Genomic DNA, 14,873 nt, shown 5'->3' with positions numbered 1-14,873 from the left:
AATAGAGCGGTGCACAGGGCTCCTTCCCTGAGAGTAACACATTTACCTTCTCAGAGCCTCTCTAGCCCTAGCTCCTCAGCTGGGTCACTATAATTCAGTTTTCTGCCTTAGGGGTGCCTCACTGTCTAGGCCAGTGGTCCCCAACGTGGTGCCCGCGGGTGCCATGGCGCTCGCCGGGCCATTTATGTGCGCCCGCGGAGCAATCTGGGGCAAAAGAGCTTGGAGTACCCCTGGGGGTGGTTTCAAGTGTTACCCCTGGTTTTTAGGGATAAAAATCACTTGATGGTGGCAGCAATTCCCCAAAATCTGTGTACTGTGATTCTGGGGGGAAGTTTTTTGTAACCAGTGCCTACAGAGGCAAAGGTTTTAAGCTCTTTTCTGGATCTTCTGCACTCAAGAGAGCCAGAGTGAGATACAGCCCTGACAACACTCTTTGCTTTGTTTTCTGCAATACATTTCTCTAGTCCTTCAATCAACAGCTGCCAGACTGTACCATTATCTCTTCCCCACTTTTCTGCTACTCCAGAATTTCTCTCATATCTAGGAGCAACTAGGACAAGACAGAGCAAACCAAAGTAGCATTACATATGGGGTTGAATGAAAAGGTATATAAAATGATCACACACAAAGGAGACACACCCAAATACAAGTACTGTAAAGTCCATATGAATTACTTTCTCTTTTCTGTGCTCCTGAACTCAAATAAAGCTTTATTTCTAAAAATGAAAAATATTAGGAAAGGTAAAAATTGAATTGGAGTCTCCCCTTATCTGACTCTTGAGAAGATGATGGTGAGAGGAAAAGAACTCTGCCCTCTGGAAAACACGAAAATCCTTGGCTCTACATTTATTGCCATATATTTTACTAGATACAGAGAAGTTAAGAGTCTGCCTATCAGCCTGTATTGGATGCAAACAGTCATGGGAGAATAGTGAGATTTTGATATGTCAATGTTTTGTAGACCATATTGTTCCTTTTCTGCAGCTAGATAGAACACTTCGGTCTTTAAGGCTATCACCATAAAACAAAACTAAAATTGAAAAGAAAAATAATTTATACATTTTTAAAAAGTCAGACCGTGGAAAGTTGTATTACAAAAAATTCAGTTAATCTCCTTTAACTTAATAGTCATCATTCATTTCAAAGTGAGTCCAGGTAAAATTTGAAATCAAACTACAGAAAACTGAGCTAAGCTACAACAAAATTAAAGCCAAGATTTTAAGATGTCTGCTAAAAAAATATATTATAATAATCAGTAACTGTTAAAACTTACCTAAAATAAAAATTGCTAGACAGATCCACATTTTGAAATATTCGTAGATATCTAAATAGAGTAACACAGATAAGGAAAAAATATTATTCCCAAACAGCAACTTCTCTTTAGCATGCACAAAAGTGAGACAGTGAATAATCAGTTTAAGAACCACCCTAATCATGATATGTGAAAGTCTACTCATTGTGATGAAATGTTCCCCTGTCTGTATTTTGGCAGTGTTTTATTAATCATTGTAATTCTGCTGGAACACTGGAAAATCTAACTTTGACAAATCTGATATTGTTCTAGACTATATTTATCTATTGTTTGAAACTTGTATCTCACGGGTTTTTTATTGTTATTTTAGACCACTATGGATCCATCCCTCTTGCAATTTCATCAACTCTTTTATGCATTCTGGGCCAAATTCTGCAGTGTTTAGCCAATTAAAACAAACTCCAATAGATAAAATAGTAAGGAGGAGGTAGGCCTGACCTACATGAGCAGGCTTTAAAAGCCAGAGGCAGAGCGATCAGGGGAGCGAACTGGACAGGGGGCTGCAGACAGGGGAGTTTGAAAGAGGGAGGCCTACTCTGGTTAGGAAGACCCGCAACACCTCTGCCAGCACTTCTCCTATCTCCTCTGCTTGCATTTGTAGCCAGAAAGACCACCTGACCATGGATGCCTCTACCCAGATCCTGGTGTGGTTTTGCAGGGACTGTGGCTTGCAATTCCCACTTACTGAAATCCAGGCTGCGGGAGGGTGGGGGGTGGCATCCAATGTGAAAAGTGCCTGCTGGTGGAATTTCTCAGGAAGCAGGGTGGGAGAGCTACTCTATCCAATGTGATAGAACAAATGAAAAATCCACAAGGAAGGAGTATTGCTGAAAGGGATTTAGGAGTCATAGTGGATGACAAGTTAAACATGAGTCAACAATGTTACACGGTAGCAAAAAAAGCAAACATGATTCTGGATTGCATTAATAGGAGTGTTGTGAGCAAGACACAAAAAGTCATTCTTCCACTCTACTCTGTGCTAATTAAACCTCAACTGGAGTATTTTGTCTAGTTCTGGGCACCACATTTCAAGAAAGATGTAGAGAAATTGGAGAAGGTCCAGAGAAGGGCAAAAAAATGATTAAAGGTCTAGAAAATATGAGGTATGAGGGAAGACTAAAAGAATTGGGCTTGCTTAGTTTAGAAAAGAGAAGACTGAGAGGGGACATAGCAGTTTTCAAGTATCTAAAATGGTGTTATAAGGAGGAGGGAGAAAAATTGTTCTTGCTGGCCCCTGAGGATAGGAAAAGAAGCAAGGGCTGAAATTGCAGCAAGAGAGGTTTAAGTTGGACATTAGGAAAAACTTCCTGCCTGTCAGGGTGGTTAAACATTGGAATAAATTGCCCGGGGGGGGGGGGGGGGGGAGGGGATTAGAACCTCCATCCCTGGAGATATTTAAGAGCAGGTTAGACAGACACCTGTCAGGAATGATCTAGACAGTGCTGGGTCCTGCTGTGAGGACAGGGGACTTGACTCGATGACCTTCAAGGACCCTTCCAGTTCTAGTGCTCTAGGATTGAAGAACTGCAGGATTTAGTGCTGTCTCCCAAACAAAGGAACCATTCTCTCTTCTGTTGCAACATGCTGTTTGCCTAAATATTCTCTGGGTCTCAAGGACACTGTAGGAAAAGTTAAAATTAACAGAACTTCCCAAAAGGCAAAATACTATGTACTTCTATATCATGGTGTAGATAACGTGATAATGTTTAATAATGTATGTCATATTCATGTGTCCTTTTAGTTTCTAAGCAGTATTGATGTGTATTACTTCTGTATAACTATAATGTGCTCTAATGTGGAAACTTACTTAATGGTTACCATTAGCTTGATCTATTGCCTGAAGTTAGTTTATGGTGATGTGTGCAACCTTCAGTTAACTTTCACAGTGCACTGAAAATGCTATATTTGTTGGACCTCAAAAAAAAGTTATTTCTGCTCCTGCCAAAAATGAAGCTGGGATATATTTAGACATTATTCAAGACTATAATTTCAGAAGGCCACATTCCTTCCTCCTTGAAATATTGTGGGAAGGAAGTACTCACCAAACCCACTCAGTTTATGAGAAGTCAGTTTCACTGAACCTTGACAAGTGCATAATACTCCCTGCCTCAACCCTAAGGGTATGTCTAGACTACATCCCTCTGTTGGCAGAGGGATGTAAATTGGCTACCACAGCACTTTGTCGACAAAAAGCAGCAGTCTAGGGGAGGAGGTATAAAGGATTGGTTGGAAAAGGCTTTCTTTTTTGACCGATCCCCCTCTAGACTGCCACTTTTTGCTGACAAAGTGCCGCGGCGGCAAAAAGCGGTGGCCATTTTTATGCTAATGAAGTGCAAGATATTTAAATCCCCGCTTCATTAGCAATTTCGGTATGTCTAATTTACATCCCTCTGCCAACAGAGGGATGAAGTCTACACATACCCTAACTCTTACCCTTAACACCAACACTCCAGACGGGTTTGATGGAATGCTGCTATTGAATTTTCTCCCCAGCCATGCCATCCTTTTGATGGAGTGCAAGTGACCCTTTCCAATGAGGTTTACATGGCTTCACAGGGGATCTAATATAATTCAAACAACTGGTATATTAAACAGCATGTGCACTGACATGTTCCCAAATGAACTAATGTGTGGAGTGGATGGTTTCTGGTGATTATCCAAGCCACACACCCTTGTTTGACATATAAATAACCTAGCGGTGCTGGCAGAAGCTATGGAGGGGCATGACACATCTGCACTCCCCCTCTATGCATACTCTATTTACCTTGCATTATGATTCTCCACTCCATTACATCAGTCTGTCTCCATTTAAGCCAATGTTACTTCAACATAAAGCTAGCATAAAGGGCTGGAGAAATAAGTTCAGTGTTCAACAAACTGGTGTCCTCTGATATATGTGACTGATGGGAGTCTACAAGCCTTAGTTTGCAGTGTTTCCTGGTCAATTAAAAATGCTATGTAAAAGCACAATCTACTACCACCATTTACCTTGTTTCATCAGGATGAGTGACTCGTACAGAGTCATTTGGAATGTAGATCATATTTGTATCTTCTATTTTGTATATTGCATGCCCTCCAATATCTGCCATCTTTCTTCTCTTTGTTATTAGCACAATGTAGTAGCCTTCTAAAAATCTAACAAAACCTGTTCAAAATGGAAGAAATACAAGAAATAAAAACCCATTTATCATGAGTACTCTGATACAATGTTTAGAAGGATAACATCAAGTATTATTTCAATACTTTACGCAATAGTAAATTTTTCTAAGCATTTAAATGCTCTCTGTTTTTAAAGCACAATGGTACTCACTTTTATTCAACTCTTACTTTGTTAAAAAAGTAAGCATCTAAATCAGCTTCAGCCCTCCTCTCCCAAAAGAAGAATCAATTGCTTAAAGTTCGGGGGACATAAGGCATTTGAGAGGCTCTGACCCTACTTCTTGGTATCAGGAAGAAGCTCCGATCCCTGCTGACAGACTTCTGAGAAAGAATCCACTAAGGCTCTCTCACCATCACTGCCGTGGGGCAGTAGCAAAAAGGTAGCTCAGAAGAGAAGCTACCCCAGCACCAATAAAGTGGCAGAGGGGCCAAGTACAGCCATCCTTGTCTGTACTCATGGAAAAGTCTGTGCCCCATGCAGGGCACAGAATTCTTGCTTTCTGCAGATTTCTTTGCTCCCCTGCAGAAAAAAAAGGGGACTTGAAGAAATCTGGGGGGAACACAGACCGCCTTCTGCAGCAGCTCAAGTGTGTCCACTGGGAAGAGCCAGCAGCAGAGAGCAGATCACAGTGGAGGGTGTGGGGGTGAAAGTGGCTGGCTGGCCTGCCTGGGTGCATCCATGGAGAGATATTAAGGGGATGGAGCTGGTACCTGCCTGCAGGGCCAGCTGTAGGTTTTTTATTGCCTCAAGCAAAAAAATTTTTGGCCGCCCCTCCCCCCCGTCCCACTGCTGCAGGACAGGCACTGAGAAGGAAAGCACCCCTTTTACCTTGTGGCTCTGACTCCCACCACGCCCTCCAGCCAAAACCAGCCTACATCCGGTCTCCTCACCCACCCACCGAACCCAGTTTCCACCTTCTCTCCCTTCCCTGAGCGGACCCAGTCTGCCCCCCTTCTGTCCTCCACCTAATCCACCTTGCACCTTCTCTTCCCTCTCAGCCAAACCCGATCCCTCCCCCCACCGGACCCAGTCCGCTCCCCTCTCCCACCTACCTCCACTGACTGAACTCCGTCTCCTTTTCCTTTCCCCGCCAAACCCTCATGTCCCCTCCCCGCAACATGCGCGGAAACATCGGAGCGCCCTGGGGGAGGGGTGAAAGTGGAATGCGTCCCCCTGGGGATGCGTGCAGACACAGTTGGGAAACTTAACGGGCAAGGCCAGGGACACCTCTCTCCCTCCCCCCACAAAATATCTGAGCCGGGGCAGGCGAGGCCCCCTCCTGCAGCTCCTCAGTGCCAGACTAACCAGATTGGGCTGCAAAGTAGCTCTCCCCTCCCCTCAGCCTAGGCGCCTCTGCTTGAATCATCCTGGCCTGGGCAGGGCCTTCCTGCTGCCCGGCCCCACTAAGGCTGCAGCTCTCCCCTCCCTCCACGACCAGCACTGAGGCAGAGAAAAGGGGGAGAGAGTTGCCCCCCATTTGCCAATATGAGCTACCTTCCCCCCCACCCCTCCCACACACACACTCCAGCAAACTCCTTGGCCAAGGGCGCCCGCTCAGGCTGGAGGGGTCACTAGTAAGCGCAAGGCAGGTGGAGAGATGACTAAAGGCATTTGGCTCGCAGCGTGGGCCCTGACTGCAGTGACCTGGGCTGCCCCTTGCCCAGCCCCGGATCGCTCTGTGCAGCCTTCCCCGCACAGCCCGGGGAGAGCAGCTCGTCCACAAGGGCCGCAGCACTCCGGCACCGCTGCTGTTCTCAAAGCCCATGGTGCACCCCCCTGCACGTCGGGCTGTGGTGGCTGGTGCCAGTCAGAGGAGCGCGAACTATTCCCGGGCGCCGGAGTCTGCTTTCTGGGAGGCTCCCTCAGGCATTTCCCGCTTTGCGGTCGCTGGGTGCTGGGCAGCGGCAGCTGAGCCAGGAAGGAAACTGGAGCGGCGCATGGCCAGCGCTCCTGTCCGGACCACCCCACCCCGCCCCAACGCTCTCTCGCTCTAACTAGAGGGCGCACTTTTCTCCCCAATGCCAAGGGAAAGCAGCGAGGCAGCCCCAGAAACGTGATGTCATGGCGCCTCAGCCATCACTGCGGAGCTGCGAGTACCACTTGCCCCGTGCATCCCGCCTGCAGAGGGTGGCTCGCTGCTGGCGCATCACGCGCTCCACCGCCCTGCCCATTGCCTTGAGCAGCCACAGGCAGGCCCACGTCGGGCTGTAAGAGTCAGGAGTTCTCCAGCCAGTGTCTCTAAGGGGAAGCCAGAATGCCGCCCCTGGCAATATGCCACCCCAAGCACGTACTTGGTTTGCTGGTGCCTAGAGCCAGCCCTACTGTGATAGCTCGTCTACACTGCCATTTTACTACTCTGTAACTTTCTCACTCAGAGGTATGAAAAAATTCTCTCCCCTGGAGGCAGCAAACTAAAGCACTATAAAGCACATGTATAAACAGGCTCCCAGAGCGGTTAGCACCTTGTGGAGGTGGTTTAAGTAGAGTAATGGGAAAACTCTCTTCTAACATTTGTGCTGTGATCACACTGCCGCATTAAAGTGCTATTGTAGCAGTGATTTAAACTAGGCATTGTAGACAAAGCCTACAAAACACTCAGGCTACATCAACACTGGGAAAGTTTGGCAACAAAACTTCTGTCAACACGCAAAATTAAAAACTGGTCAAACTGTTTTTTCTGCCTCCCATAGTCAACATTTCATGACCATATTGCTAGCGCCCCTGTTGATAGATAGAGCAAAGCAATGTGGGTAGGCATCCCATAACGGAGTGTAGTAGGAAGACAGAGCTGATCCTTGGCACTTCTTGAGATTCAATCGGAGTTCTCCTACAGCAGAGGTGGCCAACCCATTTAACAAAGAGAGCTGAAATAGCACCTTCAATTGTTTGGTTGGTTGAAAATGTGGGAGCCATCTGATGATATAATTCAAACCATTAGTATAAGAATTAAACTTTGTGAATGAAGTTAAACTCTAGTCCTTCTCTGTGTATTTGGCTTGTGGAATTGGTTTTGTTTCAGACCAATTCCACAAGCCAAATACACAGAGAAGGACTGGAGTTTAACATCATTCACAAGTTTAATTCTTATCCTGATTCAAACAATTACTATATCAGATGGTTCGCATATTATCAACCAAACAATGAAGGTGCTAATGGTTCTTGATGTCTGTGTAGAATCTTGTATTGGTCATCTTCTTTTCCAAGTGCTAACTAATGGTTCTTATCAGCCTCTTAACTATTTAGTCTTTGAGATTCTACTAGACTAATTGTTATTTTTTAAAGTTTTTTTCCTGTTACAGACTCACTGGGTTATCCTTCTGAAGCTTATCTACTAACTATTTTTTTCTTCGCCCTTCAATTTTTTTTCCTTCTCCCCCCTCCCTTCTTCACTTACTTATTTTTGGTTCTGGACTTTCAACACTCCAGTCATCTGAAGTAGTGGACTGTTCCCACGAAAGCTCATGACACCATCTACATGTTTTGTTAATCTTTAAAGTGCTACTACAATATTTGCTGTTTTTTAAGTTTATCTTGTTGAAATTGAGTGACATATGGACTTGACATTTAAATCCAGTTCTCCTACTGATTGCTCATACTTGTTTAAGTGTGACATAAGCAATACCTAGAAAGTTGTTATAAAAAGTGTACTTTGTTAATGTTACTTTACTCCATGATCTCTTTGCACAATGAATAATATTCTGACTGGTATCAAATACTGCAATTACCATTTCTGCTCCAAGTTATAATTTCTTTTTAAAGGCCAAAGAAATAACAAGGGGATTACCTACTACCCCGAAAGCAGAGACAGCTCTAGATAATCCAGAAGAACCCTTCTGTCCAATCTTTGTTCTATTCCCCAGATCTAGGCGGCCAAGAAGTTCTCTCACCTCTTGTTGTGTGTACACATGCTGAAAACAGAAATGCATAGTGAACTTATTCTTTTTGGTTATCAGTGCTACTTGATATTTCAGAATAGTGGAGTTTATTTAATTGCAAAATTGTTCTGAAAAGTGAATAAAGAGACTTCTATTGTTTATTGGCTCTCAATTTCTTAACATATATGGCCAAGATTACAAAACAAAATTGTATTTTGTGAATTGATTGGCACTATCAATCTTGTCTCCAAGATCAAGCAGTCTATAAGATAGATAGCATCTAGTCTACCACAATGATTGTTTTAAATTATTCTTTACATTTTCCTTCAAATAAAAAATTGGACACTTAATAATAAATACACTTTTTATTAAGTTAATCAATGTTTGTGTCTTATTCAAATGAACTAAATAATTCTATCTTATAATTTAATAATTTTCCTATCCTAATTTGTTTCATCTGTAGCAAAACCTATGATCACTCATATCCTTTCATTGATGACATATATGAACATAAGACAAAACTCACATCTATTATTTGACATTAGGAGATCACAGCTAAACTGAGTGACATAAAAGTATAATAGAAATGCATCATCCTGCTACTAGAGAAAAGTTTGGCTATCTACCATCTATGCAGAAAACAAATCATACAATGTGAAATTCCAAGTACCTTGAAATTAGGGATGTTAGAGTGTAACCAATCAAACAGTTAACTGATAAGCATTCATTTGTTAACATGGCCACCCCTGGGGGCCCACAGGTCTGGCAGCCCACTGAGTATTTAACCATGTAGTTAATTGAATACTTACCTTATCATCTATTATAACTAAATCTGTCGGTTCAGTGCGGTCGATTTTCAAAACACGATACTTGGTCTCTGCATGATTACTCCCAACAAGAAAATACCGCTAGGTTTAAAAGAAAGAAAGAAAATGTTGCACAAGAAATAATCCTGCCCCCAAACTGTACACATATCAACAATAGCATTATATAGCTGTAGATCAGCTCTATTTCAATTCTATCAAATAAATGTATAAATGGCATTGTTTTTGCCATCAGCATTTCAGGTACATTTTGTAAGCATTTCATGAAGATTCTAATCAATCCCCAATATTAAAAGCCTCTCAACTCTCCACTTCACAGCACAGATGGAAGAAAACCAATTTAAATCTGGAAGAAAAAAAGGCTGGTAGCTGTGTGAGAAGAAAAATGCAACCTAGATAAGAGTATTCCCCACCCTGGCACACTTATCACTGAATCTCCAGTGGCAAGACTACAAGCTGAAGTTGGTGATCAGTTGTAAACAAGTCAGTTTTTTTCCAACAGCTTCTTAGTTTAAAGAGTTTGATAGAAGCGCCATCTGTCCCTCTGTGAAGTACTTTATAAATGGAAGAAGTGATAAGAGAAACTGACTAGAATGTTAGTCAACTTCCTCTGTTGTCTTCCACATCTAAAGCATTTCTACTTCCTTGTAGAAGGAGAACATCAACTCCAGCAACATCATATCAGGAAAGATATAACTCGCCAGTTAACTCCAGCAGCAGCTGGCTGCATCAGGCAACCATGATAGGAATAGGCAGTGGGCCAGGCAGTGGAACCTCGGTTAAAACGGTTAACTGGTTTAACATCCCTAACTGATCAATTGATATATATGGGGGTTATAGTGCCAAAAGAGGTGGGGGGAAGGAGAGGAAAGAGAAGAGACACTCAAAAAGGAAAATGGAGAAAGACAACCAGAAGGAGATGGAGAGAATGAAAAAGAACAATATTGATGTCCTATCTTTGTGGTTCATTTTTTTCAAGTGAGTGACTCTAAATGTAAGTCTTCGGTAGTTGTAAGATGGTTTATTAGGTGATAAGGTTTTGTGGGGCAGACCCACTTCTTCATTGTATCCCTCTGTTATAGAATGGTCATGCCAATTCACTTTCAGAATATGATCTGAAGAAGTAAACAAATTATACAGTAACAGATCAGCTACATAGAATCAGAAGTCTTCCTCGTCCCCTCGCCCCCACCTTTGAAATGTGCAGCTTGGGTATACACCAGCTGGCCCCAGGTCCCACCTTGCTGCCTCTGTCAACTGTCTGATAAAGCATTTGCTTATTGGATAGTTGACTAGTCCTTCACATCCCTAATCTTTACACATGCAAGAATCTGTCTATAGGGAGCTCCTTGCAGAAGCAGGATGCCTTAAGTTGAATTAATTCAAGGCCAAACTACCTTCTTGTATAAAAGCTTCCTTTCATGTCAGCTGTAGTTATATAGTTGTTAATATATTACTCCAGTTTTAGATCCTTTCACGCACCTCACAGATTAACTACAAGTGTTATTCAGCAAGATAAGCTTTTTTTAACATTGGCATATGCTGAACACTCAATATTTAAATTATGAGCATTTTTAAGATCTGATTCAGACTCAGAGAGATGAGCATTGTACAAGATGGGCATGTGTGTATCAAAGATCAAACTAGAAACAATGATTCCTTAGGGAGGATCAAGTGCAAAGCTATAATGGAAGAATCAATCTGGCAACACAAATATTCTGCTGGGATAGATTTTACTAGTACAAAATCATCTATATTTAAGAACATTCTATATGCTATGCTCAGAAATTACTCAGGCATTTTTAATAATTCCCTATATTTGCCAGGATCTAACCATTACAAAGTGAGAGACACACCAAAAGTTCAAATCTTAGTCCAAAAACAAATCTTTAAACATTTCATTTGAACAGAACTGCTAATTAAAAAAAGATCTGCATTTTTAAAACAATGCTATTTGTAATATTTGTATTTCTACCTCTTAAGTGAAATATGAAAAGAAAAGAAAGTGGACATTTTCACTGTACTCATTACAGGCAGTCCCCGGGTTACGTACAAGATAGGGACTGTAGGTTTGTTCTTAAGTTGAATTTGTATGTAAGTCGGAACTGGTACATATTGTAGGGGAAACTCTAGCCAAACATTTCTCCAGAGCTCAGTTTTATTCTCCCACACCTCACTTCCCTCAGTCCTTTATTCTCAAGCTTTATTCTCAAGACCCTCCTTCCTGCCGACAGCGGGGGGTGCTGGAGCTGCCCATGGGCATCCGCGGGGCCAATGGACCCAAAGCTGGCGGGGCAGGGTGCCTCCCCCACTGTCGCCGCCTCCCGCGGCACGGGGGGGGGGGGGGCGCTTCCCCTGCAGCGCTCAGGGCAGTGCCGGCTGAACCGCCTGTCAGGCGGCGCGTCTCGGAACAGGACCAGGTACCTACCCAAAATAAACCCAAGAACAGGGAATAGCAACACAAGTGAGGGATATCTACAGGGTGAAAAACTGCAACGAGCATTTCTCCATTGAGTGTAGCGCTGAGGGCTGCGGATAGACATGGCTCTGGGACACCTTAAATTTCAAGCTGCTGCCTTTAAAGGCAAGCAAGGGCCTCTACTGCTGCTCTTTGTGCAGCAGTGCAGGAGCCTGGCTGGCGGTGCACAGGAAAGAGCCACGCACACAGCAATCCCCTTCCAACACCCCACCCCACCCCCGGAGGCTCCTCCACGGAGCTGTGCAGAAGCGGGGGTGGGGGGCACGGACGATCTCCCTTACACATGAAATTATTAGCAGGAAAAGCGCGGAGGAAGGGGGGGGAACAGGTAAAATGTCAGCAGGAGTTAACCCTTCGCTGCAAGCAGAGGTGCCGGGGCAGCCTTTGGAGGCGAAGTGCCGCAGCTGCCCCCCATTGCCGCCGCAGCCCCGGGGAGGGCGGGAAAGGGGTGGAATGTTCCCCGTGAGTGGCATGCGGCAGGCTCCCCGGCCAGGGGACTCAACGGCGCAGGGCCCCAGCGGCAACAAAAATGTCGGCAGGTGAAAAATTTAACCCATCGCCTGCTGGCCTCGGTGCAGCGAGGTTTTTAAAGCGGCCCTGGCGGCGCTTCGCATCCCCTTCCCCCACTCCCCCCCCCACAGCCAGGCTCTGGGGCTGGGGCCAAGCGTGCCCCGTGCGCCCTGACCAGCCACTGCAGCGCCCGGAGGCTGCAGCCCGGCGCAGGGCCGGGTGTTTAACGGCGGAGGCGGATTCCCCTTTAATCTCCCCGCCTGCCTCCCCCCCCAGGTCTCCCTCTTACCGGCTCGCTCCTCGCCCTCCCTCCGCCTCCTCCCACGAACGGGACTCCCAGCCCAGTCCCACAATGCACCGGGCGCGCCGGGCTCCCTCAGCACCGCCTGAATGGAAATGCCGCCGCCGGGGCGCAGCTAGTGCGGGGTGCCTCTCCCACTGTCGCTGCCTCCGGCTGCGCGAGGGGCACTTCCCCCCAGCAGACCAGGGAGACGCGGAGCGGCTTTTCTCGCCGCGGAGGACGCGGGCGGCGGGACCGCAGCATGTCTCAGCGGTCCCGCCACCCACATCCTCCGTGGCGAAAAAAGCCGCTCCGCGTCTCCCTGGTCTGCTGGGGGGAAGCGCCCCCGCGCCGCCAGAGGCGGCAACAGTGGGGGAGGCAGCCCGCACTAGCTGCGCCCCCCCCCCCTCCCGTTCGTAACTAGGGATCCGACGCAAGTCGGATTGATGTAACCCGGGGATTTCCTGTATATAACAAAAGGGTAAACACGAAACTAAAACTGAATTATTTTCTACATTTAGGGTAATTAACAGCAAGTGCAAATTACAGACTGACTTGCTGTAGGAAGCTCTTGTTTTGCTAATTCCTTCCATCAGTACTCTCCTAAGCACAACAGGGTGTAGTCTTTAATAATTCTCAGCCTAGCAGGAAAACCTGGTGTAATCATGAAGCTCTACTTAGCCTTGCTTGTAACATGAACAGTCACATGGATTTATGATGTGTGAGGAGGATCAGCAATATGACTTACACTGTTCCTGGGTATCAAAATTCATACTAGCTAAACACTGAAGATGAACAAAAGGCTTGTTTTTGAAAACACACTCACAAACTTAAGTCCAAATATTTAAAATGAAATTAAATAGAATTTAAAGCCCTATTCAGCATTCTTTACTCCTCCCCCCCAAAAAATTCCAATTGGTATGAGTGAAGGTCTTTATTTCAGAAGAAGAGAAAATGTGACTTGCTTTTATGCATTTAAGGCAATTACAGCACATAGGGCCTGACTCTGCCGTGGTATCTACACTGTACATCACATGATTCTCTGCAAAAGGGTTTCCACTTACAGTACTGTGCCATATTATGTATGCATGTGGTTCTTTACAATTAGGATTACAATGGTCCACCAAGCCATAACACTATTTAATCCCTCTTCCAAGTGTCCTGATTTAAAAAACAAAACAAAAAATGGAACATTGTCCCATATTTCCCCGGGGGGGGGGGGCAGGAAGAGGAGCCGCCAGCGCTCTGGGATTCAGCCCCACGGAGGGAAGGGGAGCTGCTGGTGTTCAGGGCTTCAGCCCCACAGCGGGAGAGGGGGAGAGCCAGAACCACCAGTGCTCGGGGCTCTAGCTGCTAAAGCTCTGAGAACCAGCAGCTCCCCTTCCCTCCCCACCTTGCCTGCTGTAGGGATGAACTTCATTTACTAAGCAGAACAGAGAGGGCAGGGAGCCAACGGCACTTGGAGCTTCAGCCACTGGAGCTCCAAGTGCTGGTGGCTCCTGTCTCCGCCCCCACTCTGGGGCTGAAGCCCCAGGCGCCAGCAGACTCATCCTCCACCCCCTTACTGTCCTGTATATTGGGCATGGGGAAATACGGTCACCCTACATAACATACATGCTTCATTTAGATCTCCCTTGAGAATACCAGCTGTAAGTAAATCAGTTTTAGCCACCTTATCTTTAATTTTTATATACAGTAAATGCAACAACAAAAGCCACACAACCACCAAGACTCAGACTTGCCTAGACTGACCAACTATGTGATCTTAATACTTCAGCTCTTAATTTCACCCTTTGCTCTCTACTCTGTATCACTCTCACTTGTAAAAATTTAGATTGTAAGTTTAGAAACAACTACCATATTCTCTTTTGCTGTGTAGCAGTGTTCCCTCTAATTTTTTCCATCCACAGGAGGATTTAATTTTGGCATGTGCATAATATTATGATAATGTGTGGATATGTAGCACCAGTACAAACAAAATACCTGGCATTGGCCACTGTTGGCAGACAGGATACTGGGCTGGATGGACCATTGGTCTGACCCAGTATGGCTGTTCTTATGCCTAATATATTGTTTAAAAGTTCATAGATATGGAAGAATATTAAAACAAGGTACAATTAATAAGGTCACTGCTTAAGATATTTAACATGAAACCAAATAAAAATAAAATTAACACTGGTCACCCCTGCCTTAAAATCACATGACTTTGGAGTTTGCATCCCTGCTTCAAAGAGCTTGTAAATAAGGTCATCCTACAAAGCATAACACTAAACCTAATGCTTGTTACTTATCAATCACTGAAGTACTCTTAAGAGCCAGGACTACATTAGATAAAGATCTGGCCATGCCTGTCCCCAAACATATTCTAAAGCCTAATGAAAATCACTTGTCTGGAATTCAGGTGATTTCCATTAAGTTTTGAAATTGTTTGGA

At 44.9% G+C, this 14,873-nt stretch overlaps 1 protein-coding gene across 2 annotated transcripts in view; it reads right to left on the bottom strand.

Annotated features, from left to right (window-relative positions):
- The window catches only part of FIG4 (FIG4 phosphoinositide 5-phosphatase), a 101,210-nt gene that overhangs the window by 80,238 nt on the left and 6,099 nt on the right, over positions 1 to 14,873 (bottom strand). For both annotated transcript variants that reach the window (XM_075923979.1, XM_075923980.1), the window contains exons 2-5: positions 9,157 to 9,255; positions 8,257 to 8,380; positions 4,301 to 4,457; positions 1,274 to 1,324 (exon numbers count right to left, since the gene is read on the bottom strand). In XM_075923979.1, the coding sequence (XP_075780094.1) occupies positions 1,274 to 1,324; positions 4,301 to 4,457; positions 8,257 to 8,380; positions 9,157 to 9,255 (431 nt within the window). The remainder of the gene's footprint in view (positions 1 to 1,273; positions 1,325 to 4,300; positions 4,458 to 8,256; positions 8,381 to 9,156; positions 9,256 to 14,873) is intronic.

Source organism: Pelodiscus sinensis, chromosome 3 (genome assembly GCF_049634645.1).
Source record: "Pelodiscus sinensis isolate JC-2024 chromosome 3, ASM4963464v1, whole genome shotgun sequence".
Taxonomy (NCBI): Eukaryota; Metazoa; Chordata; order Testudines; family Trionychidae; genus Pelodiscus; species Pelodiscus sinensis.
This window is presented reverse-complemented; position numbering and strand designations above follow the sequence as displayed.